The following is a 27,364-nucleotide window of genomic DNA, read 5'->3' on the forward strand; positions in this document are numbered from 1 at the left end:
CAATTTCACAAATGTAAAATTAGCAGATAGGTCTTGAATGCTTACAGTTCCAAACAAAAATCCTCCTCCTTTGGCTTCTCTAATGACCGAAAATGCACAACCTATGGATAAGATAAAAAGCTTAGACATGAAGGTTCAGAATCACATCAAAGGAACAATTTCAACATATGCCAGATTCCAAAAAGAGCAAATTCCAACAAGGTATTTTCTAATATATTAGATGTGTGAGCTTGGCAGCAGTCTAATATGTAAAGATAGAACGTACTAAATAAAATAAGTTTAAATGGAAACCCAAATTATTGCTAATTTTACAAGTCGGCAACTAAAGTAAGAACTGTAGATAGTTAATCTTTTTATAATAATTATATCTTGTTAGTCATTGAAGAAAATATATTATCTGGAGAAAAGAAATCAAGAAAACAATGATTCCATATAAAATCTGATCAACCCATAATCAGTGCTCCTGTCTAAGGTCACATAGAATTACCAGGTTGTTAGCAACACTTGAAGCAGAGAATTCCAGATTGAAGATCTCTTGACCCATATACGATCCAGTTCTACATCTTAGCGCTGAACTAATGAATAGAGATTGAGCTTCACTTCGCGAGTCGGGAATGGCATCATTTATTAAAAAGTGCTAGCGTTGACAAGAGATGAGCTAAAGAGGTGGCCGGGCAGTTGACCAGGCCCCCAAGCGTGCTTCCGTTTCGTGGTCTTGGAGCTCAATAAGTGGGTTTGCTTTCTCATTGGCCCATTCCTAACTGTTGGATCAGACTGTGCAGAATGAGTCTGCGTGGTCTTCCTTGCCTTGTACTGGCAGTTGGTCTAAGGTGAAAAGAAGAAATCGAAAAGCAGTTCTGTTGTCTGGTTGTCCCCTCTCTCAGGATAGAACAAGACCTTCTCCCATATTCAATTGGTCACCAGAATCAAGGAATGCGCGTGAACAAAGAACTTGATCAAGAAGGCCTCGGGGCTACCTTTCAGAACAATTTTGAATCAAAGAGTTGAATGGCAACCCGAATGAGCCCACTTGAGCAATTTTCCATTCACCCATTAATTCTTATGAAGATAGGCAACTTTTATTTCTCATTCACAAATCCATCCTTGTCTATGCTGCTAACTCTCGGTTTGGTCCTACTTCTTCTTTTTTTTGTTACGATCTTAAAAACCAATTGCGTTCTAGGAAAAGATCGCAATATCGTATTCGTCTAGAAGAAAAACAGAAATTGCGTTTTCATTATGGTCTACCCATATCCCCCTAGCTAGATGTTGGGACTTTTCCTCACAAGTAGTTGTTTTGGTCGAAGAAATGAAATCGAAGTAAGACAAAGGGCCTTCTAAAGAGAAGCGAGGCGGGGGACTAGGATGTAAGAGAGACTTGCTCCCCCGCCGTGATCGAACGAGAATGGATAAAACTCATGATTATATTGTCACAAAATACTGCTTTATGTACCTTTATACATTCCATACAACAACTTATATTCATACAAATTTCCATATACAGTACAGCAATGCCAGCTTCTTAGCCCCCCACTTTCCAATTTACATGTATGACAACATGGCAGTCTCCACCAAGTGTCAATATTCATCCCCAACCCCCACTCTTTTCTTTTCTTCTATGAAAATCATCCAGAGGGAAAGTTGTCAACACTCTTAGATCCTTGAGCAGTATTCAGAAGAACCAACCCATTAACAACCAATGGAACTTCTATTAAAGGTACTAGATAGCAAGGCTACAAGAATAATTTGTAAGAAACATGTAAATTATTAGAAAAATTAGCGACATGAACTATATGGACCAAAAAGCATTAAATTCCTAATAAAATTTAAAACATGATGTATGATGATAAAGAACATCAATCTGCCTATGCTACCCAAATCATAAGAGAAAGTGCTGGCACTAGGGGTGATTTAATCACTTGCGCTTGGCAAGGACCAGAAATAGATTAAAGATTTTACATATCAGAGTAGAAAAGTGCATAAACATCATGCATATAGTCACTCATAAACACTGATGCTTGCAGCAGTACCGACAGACTGGGAAACCTAGGTCAAAGTCTCCAAAGAGTAATTATATAGATTCAACAGTTATTTGCCTCATGGTCTAAAACCAGAATCCTGTTTAGCAAGTGGAAGGATAATTAAACAGTTGGTCACAAGCATGACATCGAGAAACAAATTCAAGCTAGAACTTATATCCTCAAGTTTGCTGTACATACAGTGTTCTTAATTCATTATATCCATCCAAAGCTAGGAGGTCCACTAGCAGAGACTGATGTTGCAGCGGTTTGCGATTCTTCATTGTAAGGTGAAGCTGAACCAAATACCTACGCACTAGTTTTGTGCCCATCAGCCTAGGACAAGCTAGGGCAGTTTGAACAAAATAATAAATACATTATTTCTATCCGAATCATATATCGGGACAGCCAATTTACAAGTTCATACAAAGCCTCAATCTTTGCTCATTTTTGAGCTCCAAAATTATCTTCTGAACAATACAAAGAAAAAGTAAATTCATTTAGATAACTTACTCAGAAAATAAAAATAGTAGTGCTCTTTCTACAACAGTAACCAGAAGAATGTCATTTTTGAGAATATATTTCAATATATTTATTAGCAATCAGCTTCAAATGCAAATAATATTGTTGTCAATGATGTATCACAATATGCAATTTAAAATTCTAAGAATAACTATGAGACAACTCAGATATGCATATAAGTGATGAAGTGTGAAGGGACCTTACAAAAGAATGATGAAATTTTCTTAATAAAGTTCTATATTCAGCAAAAATACCTGCCGATTACGAACATATTCAAGAAAAGAAGGAACATCAGGATAGCGGAATTGGTCATCACTTTCTACTACCGGAGATTTCTGGTAACAGATGATGTCACCATCTTCAAGCTATAAGAAGAAAACAAAAGTCAATGGCCAGTGGCACACTTTACCAACAGCATCTTTTAATGATCATATCCATGTGCTAGACAAACCTGGCTAGAACGGAAAGTAAGGTTTTTGTCGATATGTTCACACATAACACTTGGCTCAAACTTTATTTCCTGGACAATGTTAAAGAGAAGGTTAAAAGACTCAGAACTCTCTGAACTGGATTACACATTTCTTGTTAAAATTTTCAGTTTAAGAGTTAACATTTTTTTGACCATCTGGCGTGCATCAGTGACCATACCAACAAGGTGGTGTCACTTTGGAATGGTAAAGCACTAGGCATGCACAAACCCAAGAGCTAACAGGCATGAATCTTTTGCATACATATGCAATATATAGAGTTGGACTACACACTTCTCATCAAATCTTGGTTCTGCATTTATGTTTGTACTTACTCTAAGAATATGGTAGTTGCAACAAGCTAGTTATGACGAACAAATAATGAAAAACTAAGCAGTATATGAGAATTTTAAAGTAATTAATTTTACAACAGACATAATACAGACCTCGTAAAGTTCAATTTCTTGATTTGGTGAATAACCAGCCAGTTCATTCAATTTTGTCAGTATTTCTGATGGCTTTCCTAAAGCCTTCACAAATAGTCTCCCTACATACCTGTTTTTGTTAAAAAGAAAAAAGTTAAAGCAAAATGTAACACACATTAATAAAACTAATGGCAAGAAAAACAGATGAATACCGAAGCTGTTCTTTCTCAGGGTCATAAAGCTTGAAAAAAAGTAGTATATCTTCTTTGGTCTTGTCAGGCGGAGAAAGAGGATGTAAATCCTAAACAATCAAAAGAAAAAGGATGTGGATGGTTAGGTGGTTGAAGTCTGTCATTATCACATGTATTATATGAAAAATATAGAAATTTAGAGAAGTAAACATGGACAAGCAGCCAATAATGTTACCAGTCCAAGCTCAACTTCCAAAAACAGCTTAAGTTCTGCATTATGTGCCTTGTTGGATACGTCCCTCAACTGTCCAACCTACAAAGAAATGGAGCGTTGTAAGATGCCAAATTGCTGATTAATGGACAAAAAAAGGCATATGGAAAAATCAAGTATGAAGAAAACAAAAGGAAGAAAGAGATTTCTAGATATCACATTACAAGAAATGCAGAACAAGGGAGGAAAAATTGCTTGAATAAATAAGATGCCCCATGATATTATATTATTTATGGAAGAGAGAGCAGGTTAGAAAAAGAGATAAGCAAGTATTACATCATGTTATATACAAGAAAGATAAGACAAGAAAACCACTTGAATAAACAAATCGCCCCTTGACGCCTGCAATGTCATAATACACATTCAAAATGCAAATCCTATTGCCAAGGATCATTCCTAACTAAATATCAAATGAATTATGTTAAATTAGATAGATGTGCAAGATTGGTCAACATCTACAAAATGATCTGAGTTTTTAGTGCACAAGATTAGAAAGCATTAAAGCACATTCAATGTACATGCAGGTTTCCAAAGCCATGCAAATCTTAAAATGCCAGTATGCTAAGGATACCAACCAAATTCTGACCAACAAACAGAAGAATTAACCACCAGAGAATGCAGTTTTGAGTCACAAATATACAGTGACATTTAAGCGAAATTATATCCATCAAAAACAATCTGCACTGACAACAAGATCTATGGAACAAAAACTATATGGATCCCAAATATCATATATACCGCATGCCACTATGAATTACCTGCATCTAGTGGGCTCATAAGACCATATGCAGCAGCTCAAAATGCATTTCGGAACATCGCTACTACACCGAGCGAGCGATCTTTGGTAAACCGCTGGAAGAAGGTTAAAAAATAGCCCAAAAAACATGCTCTCCCATCTTGCCCAATGACAAAGTATTTCTCTGACAAAAATCTGTACATAAAAACAGGAAGGGAATATTCCTTCCCGGTTCCTAATCTTAGCACGGATTTCAGTCCAGTTAGACTGGGGCAATTGTTGTTTTTTCTTTTTGTTTGTTTTCTTGGGTTTGAGGTGTAGTTGGTTATTATATTATGATGTAGATGTTAGGGTGTAGTTGGTTATCACCTCACTCTAACGCACCCCAAAAGTCTCTCAGTTCAAGTCCAGGCAATCCCAGATGTCTGGGAGAAATTTTATGACATATATAATAACATTATAATAAGAAGGCATATAAACTGTTAAACTAAAAAATAGTGGCTAACAATAACAAATAATTACATAATTATGTCATCAATCCCAAATAATAATATTAAAAAAAGAAGGTATATAAACTGTTATACCAGAAAATAGTGGTTAACAAACTACATGATGAGGTCATCAATCTCAAAATTAAAAAAATCTATAATTTTTTAGTTTTAAAATATTGTTGTATTTAGAAAAGTGAAAAATATTATTTTTGAATAGCTATATTTTTGTTTTATATAATGGCTACTATAATAAAAGTATAGGTAAATTGAAATTTTTACTAAAATGCATTTTGTCATATTGAGAGGACTCTTGAACCATTATAATGGCCAGTATTTTTGACCTATCATTTAAAACAGTGGCATTAAATGATTCCATGATGGCATTTTTTAAGTAAATCTCATGAACATACAATTTATTTTTCTTTCCTGTTTTTATCTTTTTCTGATCATTAATTTATGATCATTTAATACCACTTCAAGCTACTATGAACATTAATTTATGATCTTTTTATCTTTTATAACCTCACTTTTCATTAATACCAGAGGTTGGTGTGTAGGATGCACATTCACAATTTATTTTATTGTTTTTGATAAACAAGCATCAAATTACGCGATGTGCACCTCTATTGTTTCTTTGTCTCTTGGAAAAGAAATTGATAAGTGGGTAGCAAGGTCAGATCAACAGCACTTCACAAAACTTCAAGAACATAGTATAAGCGTTTGGATTATATACAAGAACTCATGAGCATATGTGGAGCCATGATATGCATGCATTGAACAATTTTTTTTCAATTCAAATGTTAATATTAATTTTGCCAATAGTAATTTACTAACATCATTACTTTATCACTATTAGTTTTTTTTCCTGTGTGAAATAACCTACTGTGAACACAGGACAACATAAAATGCAAGAATAATTAATAAAAAAAATGATTATTTATATGAAGGTGTACTCTACAAGTTTACACACACCTAATCATACATAAGAAAGCTTATCGAATTAATCAAGTTTATTCCCATCCATTGTATTCTTTTACATTCACTTGGTATCATAAATTATGTCGAAAATGCATAAAATAAACTAGGTTGCAAATTATTATTCTTATATTTGAACAAAGGTAGATTATTATTTTTAAATAAGTGATTATTTCTGTCCTTACACATGCCCCTATACTGGTAAAACAAAAGAAAACAGTAACAAATTACTTACAGATTGTGCTTCTTCTTGAGGATTCAATGGCCTGTTGGGACGGTAGGTATGGTTCTGCCGCTTAGCCCACAACCAAAAACGCTGAAATTGAACTGGGATACCAAATTCTTTCGCCACCTCCTCCTGTGCACCATTTAAAATTTGAAGTAAAAATCCTACCAAAAGGTATGAGAATATACGAACTATGACACAATGAAGACTGATTACTGCACAACAATGCTCCAACAAAAATATATCAGTTACCTTAAAATCACACACGCATACACACACACCCCAGAATCTACAGGTCCAAGAGTTCACTAGGAAGCAGCTGGGAACTTTATTAAACACATCAAAGTCATGTGAATGCTTACAGAAAGAGTGAAACACCAGATCTCGAGTTAGAAAGTGGAGGTTGAACCATTGACTCAACAGTGTGCATTGCTCTACAATATAAACAAAAGAAACAATTGCTTTTATAATGACATGGGCCGGTACGTACCGGTCCAGTCCTTGACCGGTACCGGAAACAGATGAAAACCGGTATTTTCCGGTATTTTTCCATTTTCATCTGCGAACCGGCCGGTACGGAGCCCGTACCGGTCGGTACCGGCCGGTACCGCTTGGTACCGGCCTCGTACCGGTGCGAACCGATACGTTTTTTTTTTTTTGTGGGAACCACAGCGCCTCGCGCTGTGGTTTTTGAAACCACCGCGTGGCGTGGTTTCAAAAAACCACGCGCCGCACGTGGTTTTAAGGAAGAAGTGGCCCACGGCCACTCCTTCCCATCAAAAAAAAAAAAAAAAAAAAGCTATGGCCTCTCGGCCACTTCTTTTTTTGAGTTGACAGCACGAAACGAAGTGGCCTCTCGGCCACTTCTTCCTCGCTCGTTGCCTCGTTCGGTTATAAAAACCGAACGAGAAGATTTGAGAGATAGCCAGACTCTAGAGGCCAGAGTAACTAAAATCCAGGAGTGAGCCTCTGAAGAGTAATCAGAGACGGAAAGATTTGAGAGATAGCCCACAAATTGAGGAGGATGTCCTGCCCAAAAAATCCAGCGGAGACTATTTAAGGTGCGGTTTTTTTGTCCTATGTTATTTCATTAATTTTGTTAATAAATAACTTAAAAAAATAGTTTATAAATTACTTAAATAATAAGATAATGCAAAAATTTACTTTATTAGCTTAATTTTTTGATAAGTTGTCCTTTTATGATAGAAATGGAGCCATCAAGAAAAACGAACCCTGCAAAGCGTGATATTGGCTAGTCTTATGGGCGAAGACTTGGAAGTGAGGGGCAACGACACCAGTTTCAATGCAAGTTTTGCGACAAGATTTTCAAGGGAGGAGGGGTAACCAGGTTGAAGCAACACTTAGCCGGAAATTCCGGTGAGGTTGCTACGTGCCCAAATTGTCCTAACGAAATTCGTGTGCTGATGAGGCAGAATCTCACTGAGGTCAAAGAAGCAAAGGAGATGGCTTCCAAGAAGAGGGCGGAGGTCGATCGCTGAGCGGCAGAGCCACCTTCCTATCACTCTAGGGAGCCAGAGGAGGTCGAGGATCTAGATGAGGAGGAGGCAGATATTCAGGCGGCCATGCATGCAAGCCTGGATGATCAGTGGCAGCAAGAGGAGGTGGCCAGGCATAGGGCTCGATTTGGGCCCTCTGCATACGAGTCGGGCGGCGGTTCTGGGAGCATTAGACAAGATCCAGAGTTCTTGAGGACAACTTCAGTCAAGGAGGGCGTCGGCAAAAAACGTGGCCGGATTGCATCTATGCTGGGTAGTTTGGGTAGCCGAAAGAAGTCATCTAGAGAAATTCCATAAGAAGCGACAATTCATGATGTAGATCCGCATGCTCTTCCCAGTAGAGATTCAAGGCAGCAGAGGGTAGACACAATGTGGATGAAGAATAAGAAGAAAACTATGTGGCGAGCTATTGGATCCTAGTTTCACTTCAGCCACATCCCAGCGAATGTGGCAGACAATACATACTACAGGTCTGCCATTGCCGCCATACAAGCTGCCGGTCCTGGTGTAGCTCCTCCAGGCCCGAAGGACATATACGGTGAGCTTCTTGACAACAATAAGGAGCTGGAGAATTGGATTGACTCCTACAAGAGCAAGTGGCTCATATATGGACTAACCATCATGTGCGATGGTTGGACCGGTCCGACCAGGCGGAGCATCATCAACTTCCTGACATACTGTGATGCTAAGACCTTCCACAAGTCGGTTGATGCTTCGGCTTATGTGCACAACACCTCGTACATGCTGAAACTTATGGAGGATGTGATTGATCTGGTAGGAGAGGAGAATGTCGTGCAGGTCGTCACTGATAATGGGCCGCAATATAAGGCTGTCGGACAGGTCTTGATGGAGCGGCGACCACATATTTTCTGAACCCCATGTGCTGCACATTGTATCGATCTTATGTTGATGGACATTGGAAAGATCCGTAGGGTGCAACAAACGGTGGAGACAGCACAACGCATTACCAGGTATATTTATAACCATAACTGGTTCTTTCACTGATGAGAAAGTATGCAGGGGGAGAGATTCTGATACCAGGAGTCACACGGTTTGCTACCAACTTCATCGCACTTGATAGCATACTCGAGAAGAGAGGAGCCCTGCGTCAGATGTTTGCCAGTTCCGAGTGGTATGATAGTAGATATTCTTATGCCGGCACTGAAGGGACCAAGATAGAAGACTTGGTGACGAGACAGCCATTCTGACAGCGGGCTACTACAATAGTCAAGGCTATCAAACCATTATATGAAGTGCTGCGGGCCGTACATAGCGAGATCTACCCCCAGATGGGTTTTTGTATCACATGATGGTCAAGGCAAAGGATCAGATTATGAAGGCAGATCCAGCACATGACCAGTCGTACATCAACATCATTGAGCAACGGTGGGGAGCGCAAATGGGTACGGAATTACATCTAGCAGTTAAGCTATGATATAATTATAGTGACAATTATAGTGATGTAATTATATAATTATGCTAAGATAGTCTCGTATATGTGCAGCATACTACCTAAACCCCCGGTTTCAGTACAGTATAGATGGAATTAGTATGGATGAAACACTTCTGGATGCTTTGCGTAATGTGATTTACAAGATGGAGCATGATCCAGAAAAAGCGGCCCTATGTCTTGAAGAGGTAATTATGATTTAGTAATTACCGGCATGTGTAAGTATATCGGCATCTTCAATTATTAACATGGTTTTCTTATGCTTATTTTTCATAGAGCAAATTATTTAGAGAAGGCAGCTACAGTTTTGGCCAACGAGCGGCTGTCGTCAGCAAACACAATATGAATTCAGGTATATGACACATCAGGAAAACATTCACCTGATGTCTTTTAGTTACTATTATGGAACTATCATACATGTAATTTTCATAAATATTTTTGCAACTAAATGGTGGGTGCATTTTGGCGGATCTGTGAGAAATCTAAAGCGGATAGCTATCCGAATCCTCTCCCAAACAATTTTCTCTAGTGAATGTGAGCGCAATTGGTCCACCTTCGCCCTTATCCACAGCAAACAAAGAAACCGTTTGACGCAAAAGCGCCTCAACAACCTTGTTTATGTGCATTACAATTTGCGGTTGAGACTAAAGTGCATACAAGAGGAAGTGGAGCTCAAGTATACAGATCCGATTTACGGAACCTTCACCGCTGATAACGATGATCCACTACTCGGCTGGCTTGTAGGCCAGCAGCAGGAGCCCGAGCTTGACGAGCCAGGATCGCCTCCACGACCGGCTACCTTCATAGCCACCGAAGCTGGGGTCGATCCAAAGCAATGGGCTGAGCGCAATATTCCACGCACTCTCAGAGCTGATCAGTCGCAGGCACAGGGGAGCCAGACAGAGAGGGCCAGGAAAGAAAAACAAAGGGTCCCAATGGAGAGTGTCGAGGAAGAGACTTGGACTAGCAGCGATGAAGGTTCTGGTGATGATGGATCTTCTAACCATGGAGGGAGCGGAGGACAGTATGGTACTCATGAGACACAGCCGGAGGGTGGTCTTTATTTCACCGGTGAGTCCCAATTTACGGATGCTACACAGGATACGGACCACGGTCGACCACCTGATAGATTTCGTGAGGATATCATTGGATATAGAAGACGGGCTCCTCGAGGTTGTTCAGGAAGACAGAATACGACTGCAGATCCGACAACATAAGGATACGGATTCTATTATCCACAGCCTCAGCCTGACGAATATGGATATGATGCATTGGATTTTGTTTCCGCCATATTTGGATGGGCCCCTACACAATCAGAAGACACCTCTCAGAGCCAGAGCGTGAGCGAGAGATCCGACAGTTCTTATAACCTGGCGCGCGTTCCTTCTGATTGGGTTGATTTGCCTCCTCCTGATTATACTTATGATCCGGATATCTACGAGAGCCATCGGCACTCGTCCCGATTTTAGATATCCTAGAGTACTTTAAATGTATGTAAATGATTGTATCTTAATTTGAAGATATTTTATGTGTATCATTTTATTATTTGGAACGGGAGGAAAACATAACATGCATCATCTATGTTTCAAATTTGAACCCTGAATTTAAATATAAAAACATTAAAAATCATAAAAAAAGCAATAAAAAAACATCAATCTTCACTTAATTTAAGATCCAACAGAGACAATATTAAAAAAAAAATCAAAATGTTTGGCTCGCGGTACCGGCCGGTACGGACCGGTCCGGACCGGTACGTACCGGTCCGGCCGGCCACCGGTACGCCGACCGGTACCGGTACGGCGGACCTTGGTTATACTCTTGTCAACAATGTGTTGTATCTAGATTCTGATTTGGCCCACCATACCCAAGAGGATTGATTTGTTCACTATCAATTATTCAAAAACTTTATGGCCATCAAGAGAAACATGATTGGTTCAATTGAAAATATTCTCTCATATGAAATATGCCGGGTTTTGTCTAAATCAAACAACAGTAGTTTCATTTCTTGAAAATCAAAGAAAATATGTATTCTTCTCATGACTCGTGAGCTTTTCGTTTGCATCTGGCATTATCTACCTCAATTACCACTTTAAATGCTATATGTGCAATTAATAGTGTCCTACATTCTAGAATTAGTGCATTCTTAAATGCACAATTACTCAATATTAATCTGAGCATGCGCAAAATGTTTCTTTTCTTCTAATTTTGACCGGATGCACTGTATTCCTATTGTAGCGAATGAACTAAGTCCCAAATTAGCTTCATTTGGCCTCACCCATTTGAGACTTAACTAGAGAAAAGGAAGAAAAGCATACAAAATTATTAGTCTGCAATGCAATCAAAACCTAAACATCAATTTAACTTTGCAATTCATTTTGAAGCTGGTCAATGAGAACATTGATCATCTTGCATAAAGAGAATTACCAATCAAAACAAGAATCCCATAACACTGGGGGCTCGAAATTTTGAAAGCATTAGAACAGCCAGTCAAAAGGTTATGAATTCAATAGGAATCCCACATCCACTGCAGGTTTGAAATGTCATAACAAGCAACGTGGTTATCATCCTTAAAAGAAAAAGAAGTCCTGTATGTCAATTATTCAATCTAAAATGCAGCCACATGGTCTAAACTAATCCAATTAGCAAATCCATCAAAATTTCAATATTGGAAGAGCAAGAAAATGTCAAAGGCCGAAATCAAAAAGCCAAGATAACAGGTAATGATAAATTGTTGTAGTCAAATGATGGATCCCGCTATTTGGTAGTCATCGACCGCGGAACACAGCACTGGGTTCGCAGGAGGAAGATCACGTAGCGATGGGGTTGGGAGCTGGAGGAAGCACGACAACAGGCCATGCACGTGGGTCCGTGGCTAGCGGGAAGTTCGTGACACAAGGAGTGGGAAGCCGTTCAGTGTTGGGAGTGAGAGAAAGTTCGAAGCTAGAAGTGGGAGAACGCTAAAGGAAGAGCCATGCATGGGCTTCGAAGCGAGGACGTGGGAGGACGTGGGCTCCAAAGCGAGAGAGAGAGAGTGGGTTGTCTTTCTTGGGTGAGAGAGAGAGTGGGTTGTCTTTCGTGGACGAGAGAGAGAGTGGGTTGTCTTTCGTGGGTCAGTTATCAACGGTCGTGCAAGGAGACGAAATGAAAAGGGGAGTAAGAGAGAGAGCGGGGGTCGTGGTATTCTTTTTTATTTCCTGGAGTTTGTGTGCATGAGGGTGTCTTGTCACTTTGTTTTGTTGGTCTGTATGGGTTACTCTCACCCAAAGTAGAGCTTTTCTTTGATGGGTTTTCTCTCACCCGAAGAGAGGTCTTGAATCAATTATTTTCTATTCCTTCACCCACCTTTCTTTTTCCTCGGGCTGGGACCTATCATCTGGTATCAGAGCCAGGCTATATCGAACAAGAAGAGAATAGCGCACCTTGAAGCCGAAGTGTGCACAATGCAGGAGTTGCGCAGCTGGAAGACTCGAGTGGAGGGGCGCTTCACGGAGGTCTTGGAGGCCATTCGCCACCTTCAGATCTCATTCTCGCCACCAAGACCGCTAGAGCAGGCCGCGTCACTTCCACCGTCGCCTCGAGAAGGAGGCTTCGAGCGAAGGGAGGAAATCGTAGAGGTCCAATGTCGTCCGAGAATGGACTTCCTACGGTTCACTGAAGACGACCCAATTGTCTGGCTGGACTGTGCAGAGCAATATTTCGACGGCCAAGGAGTTCTGGCCAACCGACGGGTGACCACCGCTTCATTCTATCTCGACGAGAAGGCTAACCACTGGTGGTAGTGGTTGAGGAGGGCATACCAGGATGAAAGAGCCATCATCACTTGGAGGGTATTTGAACGAGAGTTGTTGGCTCGATTCGGCCCCAACGAGTATGTGAACTTCAACGAAAAGCTCTCCCGTGTTCAGCAATAAGGCTCGGTGAGGAAGTATCAATAGGAGTTTGAGAAGTTGGCTAACCGAGTCCGGGGCTGGCCACAGGATGCGCTCCTGGGCACTTTCATCGGAGGACTCAAGAAAGAGATCGCGAAGAAAGTGCGCATGAGACAACCCTAGTGGTCGACCGCATGGTCGACACGTGGAACGCAGCATCAAGTTCGCAGGAGGAAGAAGATCACATTGCGATGGGGCTGGGAGCGAGAGGAAGCACGATGACGGGCCATGCACGTGGGTTCCGTGGCTAGCGGGAAGTTCATGACACAGGAAGTGGAAAGCCGTTCACAGTTGGGAGTGGGAGGAAGTTCGAAGCTAGAAGTGGGAGAATGCTAGAGGAAGAGCCATGCATGGGCTCCGAAGCAAGGACGTGGGAGGACGTGGGCTCCGAAGCGAGAGAGTGGGTTGTCTTTTGTAGGCGAGAGAGAGAAAGTGGGTTGTCTTTCGTGGGTTAGTCATCAAAGGTCGTGCACGGAGAGAAAATGAGAGGGGGAGTAAGAGAGAGAGGGGGTCATGGTGTTCTTTTTTATTTCCTGGGGTTTGTGTGCATGAGGGTGTCTTGTCACTTTGTTTTGTTGGTCTATATGGGTTACTCTCACCCAAAGTAGAGCTTTTGCTTTGATGGGTTTTCTCTCACCTGAAGAGAGGTCTTGAATCAATTATTTTCTATTTCTTTGCCCACCTTTCTTCTTCCTCGGGCTGGGACCTATCATCAAATCACAATAAAATACACTGATCCTTTGCATGCAGGCATAAGAAATTATTGCCAACTTTTGCACATGCAGTAGTGAAAGATTGTGATAAACCAGCATCAGCAACTTATTCAATCTGAGGCAGTAGATTGCAAGAAAGCATTACCTTGAAAGCATTGAAAGGCATTTGTTTCTGAATACGAAAGCTGCGAGCTTTATCATGGTCCACCAGGTCAAAATATATATCCCTTCCTATCTGTTCAGCTAAATCTTCATCACGAGCAACCTAAACACATTCAAAAAGACTTATTGACAACCAGTAAAAGCATAAATGATAATGTGGGTCAACCATAAAAGTCAGGTAAGATATATCACACCTTTATGATGGTATAAAGGTGAGCCTCAGCCTTTTCCTTCTTCTTGTGTTCTTTCTCTTCTTGTTCTTTCTTCAATCTTATCTGGAAAAAGACACTGCATATTATGTGCAATCCTTCAAAGTAATGAAACCATTCAAGAATTAATCACTCCACAATTGTCTTACTCTGAGGTGTTCAGCAATGTCTTTCTCATCTACATTACATATTATTTTCTCCTTGTCACTCTCACGAATGTAAACAAGCATGTATGCATTTGAATACTTTGTAAATTTAAATGGAGCGTTATTGAAGCCAGGATTTGTCTGTGGCAACTGCAATTAGGCAGCAAGGGAAAAAAAGAAAAGTCAGAATGATACAAGAAGCATGATACAGCACTTGAATTTGCAATGGCAAAATTAATCACCTCTTCCTCACCACCATATTGCTCCTCTAGTGCCCTCTTCATATCTTCTTTTGTAACCCGCTCATCATCAAACTTAAACCTGGAGAAAAAGAATTCTCAATTACCGACTTCAAGTCATGTCCACCCCCTTGAATATAATGCAAACTGTTTTAGACCACCAATAAATACACTCCCTCTTTTCGTAGGAGAGCACAACTTATGTCTATAGCAAAAAAGGGGGTATTTGGTGGTGGGCACATCAATCAAGAAAGGTACCTAAAATTTTCTATTTTTATGTAAAGTTATAAGGAACAAAAGAAGGCAAAAGAAAATTGTCTGCATTGCACATAAACAGATAGAAAATATCACATCTAATCAAACATACTTTCATTATTCATAAGCAAAACATAGGAAGATTACCTATAACAAACACAACTTAGAAAAATAAAAAGGGTGGCACAGTGGCCAGAAATTGTATGTTTAATACAGAAACAAAGAAGGAACACATTAAAGCTTTTATCAGTGTCCCACATAAAGTGATCCATTGAAGAATTTGAGAATACAATTAACAGTATCTGTCTGCAAAAGCTGCTCTTAGGAGTTTTCCACAAGGCTTATGAGCAACAGTATTGTACGTACAAGAAACAAACACAGTTGACAGGGACATGCTACCTACCAATGATCAGAAAGAGTTGGTCGAATAAAAGCATAATAATGGCCACCATGCACCCCACCACTATGAACGAGTACGCTGCATGAAACACAAGTTATCATGTATTTTCAAAAGTCAAATAACAGAAAAGGATGCATAAACATAGCATATGCAGATGCCTTGAATGCTACAGACCAGAATAACTCATGCTGATTGCCAACAATAAAGTAAGCAACATTTGTCTACAAATAATATATTGGAAGTATTAAATTTAACAGTGCACAAAATGATCAGAATAGGCAAATGTGAGACTTACCAAAAATATATAATTATGCATTAAACACAATCCATGACATAACATATCATTCACAATTTTTTAACAGCTCTTAAATATTTTTGTCGGCACATTCTCTCATGCAAAGAAGCCAATAAAAAAACCGGCATTCGTGCTGGTTAGCTAGTAAGATGGTACAGTATGCCCCCACGTCGTGCCGTCCCAACATGAACCGACAAGCAAAACCGGTATACCGTACCGTCCCAACATGAACCGACAAGCAAAACCAAAAGGGAGGGAGAAAGGGAGAGATGAAAAGAGAGAGAGAGGGAGGGAGGGAGAGAGCGAAGGCTAGAACAGGGGTGAGGAAGGGGAAGCGAGGGCCTTCGAAACAAATCAAGGGCTTCCACCCTTTTTTATATTTTTTTGAATTTTTTAAGTGAAGTCGGCAGCTACTTTACTTAAAAAAATTCAGAAAAAAATAATAATAAATGAAGCCAGCGGTGTCTACTGACTTCACTTAAAAAATTCAAAAGATATATAAAAACGGGTGAAAGCCCCTATTTCATTTCGAAACAAAGGCTCCACCCCTTTTTCGGCTACCGCTGCCTCTCTCTCTCTTCCTCGCTCTTTCTCCTTCTCCCCTTCTGTCGGTTGCTCGATCTAGAGGTTGGAACCATCCTGGTTTGCGACTAGTACGGTTCGGTACGCCCCAACAGGGCGATTTGGGATGGTTCCGCCAACGTTGCTCCCATGTGTTCTTCCATATCCTCTAATGTAACATTTATAGATGAAAGAATTTCTTGCATTAGTTATGATATGAATTTATGCATCTATATAGCAACACTACTACCAATCCATTCTGGATTTGTTATTTTTGATGGATAAAGGTGACCAAGTTTGTCAAGATGGCTAGTGGGCACCTAGACACTCTGTATTACAAGTGCATTGAACATACTTTAAATGGTTTGGAGCCTATTTAGGCCGTCAACTAAACATATGCCCAAAAAGGGTAAATATCATATAGCACATGGCAACAACAACAATAGTGACGATGGATGCATGACAAACTCACATCACATGACCTCCCACATGAACTGACAAAATAACCATGATTCACACCACCCAAGGAGCACAATGTTTACATGCAAGAGGCTTCTAGATAAGACATCCTCACATCTAAGGTTGTCATGCTGTCACACAATGTTGTTCCCATAACAAAGAAATAAAGGGCACTGATGTGGCCTAAATCTTATCCGCCATCATAGGTCGACACGTGGTGAGCATTTCGAAAAGATTTGAATTTGACAATATTTGAAATCTTGGTGGAATTCAAACAAGGAGATTACAATAGATTTGAATCCAGATAAGGAAGGAAGTTATGGCAATCCCTTCATTTTCACCTCCAAATCATAACGGATCTACACTCCCTCCTCTATATAAACAAGGCCAACTCAAAAAAGGGGGAGAGAGGAATAGCAAGAGGCTCTGAAGCACAAACGAAAAAAAAGCTCCTACGAAGAGGTTCTCAAGCACTCATAGTGACAAGCTCTTATGGCGAGAAGCTCTCATAGCTACACCTGACTCCTCTTCCATCGTCGTCCCCTCATACTATCTCCTCTCCAGACAGGATGCGCATCTTTGGGTATCACGATGCGCATCCTTGGAGGCCACCTTTTCGTGCCACCCAAAATCCAAACATCATGTGTATGGGAACCACGTCCTTAGAGACTAGGCATGAGTTCCTGAAGACAGGGTCACACTCCCATGCCGAGATCCCATGACGAGCACTCCAGGCCAAGCTCCCATGCCGAGCTCCCAGGCTAAGCTCCCAGTCTATGCATCCTCGGAGACCAAAATGCGAGTCTTTAGAGACCGGGATGCACATCCGCCAACTAAAGCCATGCCGAGCTCTTTGACCGTGTTCCCTATCAGCGCTCCCAGTCCACGCATCTTTGGAGACCAAGATGTGAGTCCTTAGAGACTAAGATGCACGACCGCCGACTAGAGTCATACCAAGCTTTAAATCCGCACTCTTAGTCCGCGCTCCCAATCTGCGCATCCTCGAAGACTAGAATGCGAGTCCCTGAGACCAGAGACATGACGAGCTCCCAAGCCAAGCTCCAAATCCGCACGCTCAATCCGCGCATCCTCGAAACCAAAACGTGAGTCCCTGAAGATCAGGACATGCGTCCGTTGGCCATAAACAGTCCGCCCTCCCAGTCTGCACATCCTTGGAGACAAGACAAGGATGTGAGTCCCAAGTGGCTGGGATGCAAATCCCTAAAGATCGAGACGTGAGTGCACCTACCAAAATCATGTCGAGCTTTCATATCGAGTTTCCAGTCTCAAAATCCTCAAAGATCAGAATGCGAGTCCCTGGAGACCGGGACGCACGTCCACCAACTAGAGCCATGTCGAGCTTCCAATCTGCGCATCCTCGGACACCAGAACATGAGTCCTTGAAGACCGAGACGCGTGTCCGCCAACCAAAACCATGCCGGGCTCCCAATCCGCACATTCTTAGAGACGAAGATGTGAGTCTTTAGAGACCGTGACACATGTCTCCGACCAGAGCCATACCGAGCTCGCAGGACAAGCTCCAAGCCCATGCTCCCAGTCCACGCATCCTTGGAGACCAAGATGCAAGTCCTTAGAGACCTAGAAATACATCTGCCGACTAGAGCCATGTCGAGCTCAAAAATCCATGCTCTGAGTTCGTGCATCCTTGGAGACTAGGATGCAAGTCCCTAGAGGCCGCCCTCCCATGCCACCTGAGATGCAAGCGCCATGCAAACGGGACGCACGACCCCCGTCCAAAGCCATACCAACCTCCCAAGTCGAGCTTCCAGTCCGCGTATTCTCAAAGACAAGAACGCAGGTCGCTGGAGGCCGCCCTTCCATGCCATCCGAGATGCGAGCACAGTGCACACTGGACGTGCAACAGCAGACCAAATCCATCTCGAGCTCCCAAGCCAAGCTTCCAGTCCGCGCTCCTAATCCACGCATCCTTGGAGACCAAGACGCGAGTCTCTGGAGATCGATACATGCGACCACCGACTAAAGCCATGCCGAGCTCCTAGTTTGCACACCCTCAGAGACCAAAATGCAAGTCCCTAAAAGCCCCCTTCCCTGCCACCCAAGATTCAAGTGTCGTGCCTACAGAACCTGCATCCTTGGAGATCAAGATGCAACTCCCTAGAAGCCACCCTTTTGTGCCACCCGAGATGCGAGCCCCGTGCACACAAGACACAACCGCCTACCAGAGCCATGACGTGCTCCCAGTCTACACATCCTTGGAGACCAGGATGCGAGTTCCAAGAGACCGAAACACGCATCCCTAGAGACCAAGGCACATGTCTGCGAGCTCCTAGGTCCAGCTTTCAGTCCGTGCTCCCATTCTGCATATCCTCGAAGACTAGGATGCGAATCCCTGAAGATCGGGACGTACGTCGACTGACCAAAGCCATACCGAGCTCTCAATCTATGCTCCCAATCCATGCATCCTTGGATACCAAGATGCAAGTCCCTAGAAACCGAGACGCGTCCGCCAACCAGAGCCATGTCGAGCTCTTAGGCCGAGCTCCAAATCCGCGTTCCCAGTCCACGCATCCGTGGAGACCAAGATGCAAGTTTCTAGAGACTAGGACATGCATCAACCGACCAGAGCCATGCCGAGCTCCCAGTCCATGCATCCTTCGAGATCAGGACACGAGGCTCTAGAGACTGGAATGCGCAACCGCTGACCAGAGTCATGCCGAGCTTCTAGTCCGCGCATCCTTGGAGACCAAAACGCGAGCCCCTGAAGACTTGGACGAGCGACTGTCAACTAGAGCTATGCCGAGGCTGAGCTCCCAGTCACAAATCCTTGGAGACCAGGATGCGAATCACTGTAGATCGAGACCAAAGCCATGTCGAGCCACCAAATCATGCTCCCTTGTCAAGCTCCCAAGTCGCACTCCCGTGTCAAGCTCACATGACGAGCACTCCAAGCCAAGCTCCCACCTCGAGCATTCCAAGTCAAGCTCCCATGCTGAGCACTAATACTCCAAGCCAGGCACTCAAGGCTTAATGATCCAAAAAGATCACTCTACTCTAATGCTTTTTATTCTCTAATTATTTCATGTTATTATTCTAAAGCACTGCCTGACTTAAGCATCGGAGAAGGCTCGGCTCGAGCCACCCCAGCGGGCCTTTCTCCTCTGTGTAAATCTCCGTAACCATCCACGGCAGTTGGCACTCGTATTTCCACCACCGTGGACCAAGCGGATTGATCTATGCCCTCCACAGCTCCAGATCATCAGAATATGGTTGTGCAGGATTTGGGCATCAATAAGCACCCAATGTCAATAATAGATATGGGCACCTTGAAAATACTTATATGAAATGACAGAGTGGCTTCATTCACAATATTTAATTAAGCATGTCGCTTGTTTATTCCAGTGTTATCCAAACCTAGATATATTTCTTTCTAACCAAATTTCTTATTCTAATGAAATTTCCACATAGCATCCTACAACCATATAGTTCTCACCAGAATTCCTTCACTAACACAATATAAATTCATGAAAAGCACAAGAACACAACACGTAAAGACACATAGTTCATTTAGCAAAAGCCATAAGAATAGTGCAACTAAAATGTTTAAACAGTTGTTTAGATGTCTAAACATGTGTTTTTTATAACCATGTAGGTAACTATCCTTTAATAGTCAGAACAAAGAGTACTGCTACTGATGATGGCTCAATTCAGTACTCAGTTCAGTGGTCTTTGCTTGGGAGAGAGAGAAAGTAGTATGAATTGAATGCAATGAGAGTATCTTTTACATATAACTGCAATGTAAGCACGCTTGTAATACATATGAGTTGAATACTATATACCACAGCAACTTATCTTTGTTGCAACATCTATTTCATATGCAAAGCAAATGAGATTAGTATTTACATCTGGGGTTTGTCTACATATAAATTTGGATCTAATACATGGAGAGCCAAAATCACAGATGAGACCAGGCATGTTGGTTGTGGTTGTGGCAATTAGATGAAAACTTATAGCATTAATAGTAGAGAGAGAGGGGGGATGCATAATTTTCATGAATACCTCTAACAGATATCAATTTCCAATATAAGTTTACCTGTGCAGAGTATAAAGATTGCGGACACTTCTGTCCGCTTCTGGAGAAAGATATTTGCCATTATCCCTATCAAGGTCTAGTTGCAGTGGAAACTCATATCGGTCATTTATCTGCATCAACATATATATGGCAGTTAAGCAGTCAATCAGTGGGGAAAAAATCTAAAGGAGATAATTGTCAAGCAAAGCCTTCAAGAGAAAAGGTCAACTTCACACAACTAAAGTGATAAAATAATGACAATTTTATAGACCAAATATTCCTTTTTATCTATGAATCTTTCATATCTCAGGCCGGCTCACCGCCATAGTAAGGCATGCAACCATTGAACCAACCACCCAGCAGTTTGACCCACCAGCAGAACTATTATATAATGACCATTAAGCTTTAGAAAATGCCACAATGCCGACGAGAATGGTAGGAGGCAAGAATTTCATATCAGATTACATTATTTTGTAAGAAAAATATAATTATTCCGCCAACAAAGCAAATTGGGGAGATTTCGCAATAAGAATGTACCAGAGAGATCAAAACAATCTGGACCCCACATGTAGCTAATGTCTAAAACAGGCACTGTAAAAGGGCTTTCAATCATATCATTAGCACCTCAGGAACACAAATAAGATTGGTTCCTTTGCACTAGCAGATTTTCTTTATTGTTTAAAAAATAATGGAAACCACAGTTAATCATGCTTCTAATTTCATCAACCTTCTAACCAACACTACATCTAATAAACTAAACTTGTCAAACGACCCTTCACAAATTTGACTTCTGAACTTCCCCATAGCAAGAAATGATCTATGCTTGGGGAAAATAGATTCTTGCCACGAATTGCATATGAAAATTTCATGTTAATCCTTATCACCATCTCAACTAAAATAATGCAAGAACCTTGAGTGAAACTATCAAGAAGGTTCAATGGAGGATCAATGCCTCAAGGCAAAGCTCTCCGAGAACACCTTGCAACTCATCCGTGAGGTGAAATAAACTGAGGCATATACATTGCATCAAGATGCTTATGCTACATGCATGCCTTCTGTGTCAGTTTTTTTCACTTTTCTTGAAAGATGCATATGAGGTCTTTCATTGTTTCTGCTAGCAATAGAGAGGTAATGGACTTGTTTACATTTGTTCATATGTTCTGTTTAAACTCCATTGTCAATCTTCATATGGCCTAAGACTTCCATGATAAACAATGTGGCAAAAGATGAGTCGTGATGCAAATATTACAGTAGCAGTTAAATAAGAAACAACTGTGACCAACAAGATTACAAATCTTCCCACTCCCCTTTCTCTATGACTACGTATTCAGTCTTAATTCACATTTTGAGAAAATCATGAAGAATGTCAAATAATAGGAAACATGTAATTCAAGAAAAATACATCATAACCAAGTTCAAAGGTGACCAAAAGAAGGACAATCATGAGGATTTTACTAGTACCAACCTTGACCATGGTGTCTCGCATGAAATCATATTCAAAGCGTTTCAGCTGAAGTTGCAAAACAGGGGGAAAATCGATGAAAAGAACACCTTTCTTAGCATCCTAAAATAGACGAACAAATATTCGACTTCAAGCAATGTTCTTCAAGATCTTAAGATATTCGATTGCAAAATAAGAATTTAACAAACAATACTGTTGCAACATATTACTCAAGGAGGAAATAAATAAGCAAAGCAGTTGAATTAAAAAAAAAAGAGGCAAAGACCACATTTAACTATAGGAGAGAATGCATTGGATTTCATACCATTTATAGGTCTCTTTTTCTTGTCCATGTACGGATATACAGCAAATAGTTGAAATAATTGGACAGTGAGTGCTTGTACATTAATGACAAATTTTGAGGTCATGCAATCTAGTTCATGTAAATAATGTAGAATGACTTGTATCTATATACATATTCCATGGTTTCATCTCAGCCAAGATTTGTTTATACCAGCGTCAGGCACTCGTTGACATGATACAGATAAAATGTTTGCCTCCAATATTTCAGCAGATATCCATTGTTATATCACAGAATATCAGCAGAAAGTGATATCAATATTCAGTGAGATTATTCTTCATTTTTACTACATTAATGGACTCTTAATTATTAATGAATAAAATTCATACATAAAACATCAGTTGATCTTGTTTTTACTATGTCAGGCTATTCCAATAACTCGGTCATCAAAGCTCGCTGATAACTTAGTCATCAAAGCTCGCCATCTCAATACCGGATCCGTACCAGCACCATGCTAGTACAGCATCAATATGCCCAGTACGAGAGTCGATTCGGCATATAGAGACTCGGTACATCTCCCATATAAAGTCTTAATTCAGTACTAGTAGGTATAGTATACCTAAAAAGGAATAGTGTGCACCAGTACGGAGAACCTTGTTGATCATTATATACAGCAGAGGTATGCACCAGGTTCAAACAATTCGGCTTCCCTTTTAACCAAAAGAAGCCAATACCCAAGTTCATCTCAAAATCAGTAATCAACCAAGACAGTTGAGATACCCGAATTTAGAAACTTTGCTTCACACTAAGCACTAGTACATTACAGGATGCTGTTATACAACTAACATCATATTCAATTATATCTTAGAAAGGCTACCCCACCACTTTGTCCCTATCAACAAAATTCAGAAAGTATTCATAACAAAGACATCACTTGATTATTAGTGAGAATATGTATGAAAGTAAGAATCAGAAACCAAGGCTGTAAGCTTGAAAAAATAAAATGTTAAAGAGGTCCTAGAAAACACAAGTTCATTGCAGCCAAATAAATCACTATAAATACGTTATAGCAAAAAAGGATATGCTACAATGCAAAGAGAAGAATTGATTTTTTAAAATTAAAATAAGCATTCTTTAGTTGTTCATCAACAACCAAGCAGGTCCAGATTTAGAAAGTTGTGTTTTAAGTTTTTTATTCATTAATGATAAGTACAACAAAGCCTAACACAATTCAAGAATCTATGATGAAAGCTCCATCATGATTTAAATTCCAACCAAGAAAGCCCAGAAGCTAGGAAACCAACTGCAAGGGATGCACCATCTTTCATACAAGATCATCATATGAAGCTCAACTACATCATTTGCATATTCCATTTTACTAGAAATATATATACATATGTCTTTATATTTATAAATTGTATGAGTCCATCCACTCCACAGGATGCAAAGTACAGCAAGGATGCATGATTTAAAACTAATACAGGGAAAAGTGGATATTGAGACCTCTAATCCCAATCCCAGATCCAATAATAAATAGACACAACCAACTAACCTGTAAACCATATTGTTCGGCATGATACTTATTATCTCCTTCAAGACGCTCAACTTCTACATATTTATCAAAAGAAGCATAAACATCCTGACAACCTTTGACATCAAGCTGAAGATCTACAAAAGATGTAGTCCATTATTTACATATATCTAGCACAACATGCAGTTTAAACTTGAGGATATCAATTTATCCATATTTATTTACCATAAAAAGACTCCTTCCTGCTAGATTTGTAGTCAACATTAATGCATTCAATATAATTCATATGGTGCCCTTCAAATAACTGTTGTATTGTGCCCTCCACAACAGTTCCCTGGGACAGGGACATAATTAATTAGCAAGTACACACCAGTATTGATGTGTAATAGCCTAGTACAAATGTCAAACCTTCATTTTATCTTCTAATTTCTCACAAAGAACCCTATTGAGTTCTTGCACATCATGCTGCATGAAAGAATCATATGTATCCCATCCAAACGACTTGGTCAGCTCTTTTGTAGCAACGCTGCTGTCACTGTATTGAAGCTTATAAAACAGACTCTGCAGAGCCAAAGGAATGCTTCCTGACGGCATATCATTTTCAGTTGTAGGCATATGGTACACAGCCTGAAGAACACAGTTCGGAAACAGATTTTTTTTCTTAATAAGAAAAATCATACTGCAAGCTAATCATGAAAGCATGAGGTTAGAATTCATACCTTTCTAAAGTACGGAATATGGTACAAAGTTTGGAGAAGAGAATTCATGTAACAAGTAGCTCCTTGATTCTTGAGACCAACACAACCTGTTTCTTTTTTGGAGTCATAAGTCCAGTAATCAACCACCCTGCGAACTGCAACCTCGGCTTCCACAACAAGCGTATCATTCACGAGATATCCTCTAGTTGGGTCGTAAAGTTCACTTAGAGGCATGAAAGATGTGAAGCCCCAATCACTTTCCCGGGCATTAAATTGGTGTTGGGTGTCTGCAAGCAAGAAGAAAAGGCCACATCATCTCCATTTATCAAATAAATAAGATTATCTGGCAGAGAAGCAACATTTTTATATGATGTTTCCAATTGGAGTACAATAACAGCACATATGCAACATCCAAACTCCTATCATATTACAACCCAAGTCCAATTAGAGAGCTCACACAAAGGCATGCCACATCATGAACACCCAATAGGTAAGAGCATTAAAGGCATTGCAACCATAAGACAAGGTAAAAGAAAAATCAATCTACAAGCAATGTAGCCTGGAATTTCATACATACAAGCATGCTTCTTCAAGTAGCGGATGAAAAAAAATGGATAACCATATTAGGGTCAGATACCACTTCATGTTAGAATAAAGAGACTACACGTGGAAGTAACATGTATTCTACTATTTAAGTGAAAAGTGAAGCACTAGGTCCCCACATTTCCGCGGCTCTCCACAGGATTGCAGCATCTTAGCACACTAATCGCATGTACATACTCTAGTTTTCATTTATAGCTCAACAGAATACCTTATGTGCAAAAAAGAAGACTAAAATTAAACACAATGCTGTCCAGTGCAACCAACCAACAAGATCACTTGTAAGTCTTAAAATAGCTACATGTCTAATCAAAAAAGATTTCCCTTGCCCCTGGTTACTTGCTTTCTTTCCTTGGCCTCCAAGTTGGAAGACAATGAGCCCAAAAATAATAATAATAATACTAATATTGTGCAGAATAATGGTTAAATAAGGCACAGTTCTAAAACAGCTTTTGCCTCTGCACATTGCATCGAAGAGATGACCCCATTACAAGACCAAAAAGGCTGATGCAATTGAGCACAGTGTAGCGGTCCGACGGCAAAACGTAACAATTCATATAATTATGTGAGGACAGTAAAACTGTGTGCAATTCTATGATTTAGCAGATGGAAAATTCCAGAGTGAACTAGTAGGCAATGTGAATTTAAAGGAAACCATATTTCAACAAAATCACTGGGTTTCAGAAAGGCGCCTTTTCTTATTGTATACTTGTTGTGAATTTGATTGATCACAGCCAGGCTGAACTGTGCATATCTGCTCCATCCATATGGCAGGGTTGCTGAATCCGCAACATCCAGGTACATAGACAAATGGTCTACATTGTTTCCCTTAGGGAAAATCAGCACCCGCCTGTCAGAGACAACAGAAAAATCAGATTTTCATTAGCCCCCATGATAAATTAAGCACAGGGAAGGCCAAGAGAAAGATCTACATACCATTTGTAGCTCCCCACGATAAAGGTGTCAGAGTAGTGCTTCTTGGTGTTCAGCCTAGTGAAATTCTCGATCGTCCAAGTGAACCTGGACGATGGAGGGTCCTCCACTTGCTGATTCTCGGCAGTAGTAGCAGTTTCGGTTGGAGCTACTGTTAATGCAAAAGAGAACAATAAAACATATATAATAAATCAAAACCCTAAAACCAGGACTTGTCAAAAACAAATAAAATTAGTACAAAAAAGTCAATGTTGCATCAAAACCATGCAGAACAAAGAATCTATACGGATCCCATAAGAGCTCGGCTCGCAGCAAACCGGGATTAGAGCTTACCTTCCATTGGCTGAGGACCGTCAGCAAACTCCGGGTGAGGGACAAGCATCTCATCGTCCTCCTGCTGCGAAAGCCAAAGCACAAAATCAGAGCTCAGATCCAACAAAACCACCCACAGAGAACCCAATCGAAACCCTAGAATCGAGCCCGGGGACAATGGATACCAATCGAGCCCGGTTCACCCGCCCCGACCCGGCACGAAACCCTAGAAAACGATGGTGATCGCAGCAAAACAAGGGAGGAGAATCGAACAGAGAGCGCGATCAGGGGATCCCCAAGCGATAGGGGCAGGGTCAGTCGAAGTACGAAATCGAGAAAAATCGAGAGAAAGAGGGGAGAAAGTTTGGGAGATACGTACATCGACAGGGGGAGGAGTCATCATAGTCATGGATGGGCGGGCGGAGGGGGCGGCAGAGAAGCCGATCTGGGGCGACGGCGGCGGCGGCGCGGCGGAGGGCAGAGACTGGCGGCGGCGCGGCGAGGGCGGAAACCAGCGGCGGAGGACGGAAAACGAGACAGAGAGAAGGGGAGGCGGGGGGGAAGAAGGGGAGAGCGAAGGCCCTCAGCAGCGAGCGACGCCACCGAAAAGAAGAAAGAAGTTGGCTCCGGAAAAGGGCCCGAGGTTTTATTCCGAGTAGGGGTATTTGAGGCATTTGACGGCCTCGGTGGACACCTGGAGTGTGGGTGGTTCTATATACACCCCCCCTATTGCTCAGGACACCCCCCAAAAATTAAAAAAAAATTAAATACTCTCTACACCCCCCCATTTGCTAAGGACACCCCTAAAAAATTAAAAATTCCTAAATTACCCCCTACCCT

The 27,364-nt window shown here is 41.0% G+C and overlaps 2 protein-coding genes across 12 annotated transcripts in view; one reads left to right on the plus strand and one right to left on the minus strand.

The window, feature by feature from the left end:
• LOC103696442 (ubiquitin carboxyl-terminal hydrolase 12-like) overlaps positions 1-27,127 on the minus strand; it is a 45,076-nt gene extending 17,949 nt beyond the window's left edge. For 10 of the 11 annotated variants that reach the window (XR_005514154.1, XM_008778073.2, XM_008778069.2 and 7 more), the window contains exons 1-22: positions 26,904-27,127; positions 26,546-26,609; positions 26,216-26,363; positions 25,972-26,129; positions 24,701-24,966; positions 24,390-24,608; positions 24,207-24,315; positions 24,003-24,118; positions 22,174-22,272; positions 20,730-20,839; positions 15,346-15,420; positions 14,691-14,769; positions 14,452-14,598; positions 14,288-14,368; positions 14,077-14,196; positions 6,332-6,454; positions 3,859-3,936; positions 3,645-3,733; positions 3,454-3,562; positions 2,992-3,060; positions 2,795-2,905; positions 46-101 (exon numbers count right to left, since the gene is read on the minus strand). Coding sequence is in view for 10 of the 11 variants with exons in the window: in XM_008778073.2 (XP_008776295.2) it covers positions 46-101; positions 2,795-2,905; positions 2,992-3,060; positions 3,454-3,562; positions 3,645-3,733; positions 3,859-3,936; positions 6,332-6,454; positions 14,077-14,196; positions 14,288-14,368; positions 14,452-14,598; positions 14,691-14,769; positions 15,346-15,420; positions 20,730-20,839; positions 22,174-22,272; positions 24,003-24,118; positions 24,207-24,315; positions 24,390-24,608; positions 24,701-24,966; positions 25,972-26,129; positions 26,216-26,363; positions 26,546-26,609; positions 26,904-26,933 (2,456 nt within the window). In the remaining variant the exon portion in view is untranslated. The remainder of the gene's footprint in view (positions 1-45; positions 102-2,794; positions 2,906-2,991; positions 3,061-3,453; positions 3,563-3,644; positions 3,734-3,858; positions 3,937-6,331; positions 6,455-14,076; positions 14,197-14,287; positions 14,369-14,451; positions 14,599-14,690; positions 14,770-15,345; positions 15,421-20,729; positions 20,840-22,173; positions 22,273-24,002; positions 24,119-24,206; positions 24,316-24,389; positions 24,609-24,700; positions 24,967-25,971; positions 26,130-26,215; positions 26,364-26,545; positions 26,610-26,903) is intronic. The other variant, XM_039132045.1, reaches the window with a different exon arrangement.
• On the plus strand, positions 9,275-10,758 carry LOC113461213. The gene is made up of 2 exons (XM_026800898.2): positions 9,275-9,477; positions 9,566-10,758. Exon 2 carries the CDS (start codon positions 9,646-9,648, stop codon positions 10,504-10,506), a length of 861 nt encoding a protein of 286 aa, XP_026656699.2. The 5' UTR covers positions 9,275-9,477; positions 9,566-9,645; the 3' UTR covers positions 10,507-10,758.
• Positions 27,128-27,364: the final 237 nt, after the last annotated feature.

The sequence above is a fragment of the Phoenix dactylifera genome, chromosome 11 (genome assembly GCF_009389715.1).
Source record: "Phoenix dactylifera cultivar Barhee BC4 chromosome 11, palm_55x_up_171113_PBpolish2nd_filt_p, whole genome shotgun sequence".
Taxonomy (NCBI): Eukaryota; Viridiplantae; Streptophyta; class Magnoliopsida; order Arecales; family Arecaceae; genus Phoenix; species Phoenix dactylifera.

Bases quoted from the DNA above. Each gene is read 5' to 3' on its own strand.
- LOC113461213 (XM_026800898.2), top strand. From the start codon at position 9,646: ATGACACATCAGGAAAACATTCACCTGATGTCTTTTAGTTACTATTAT.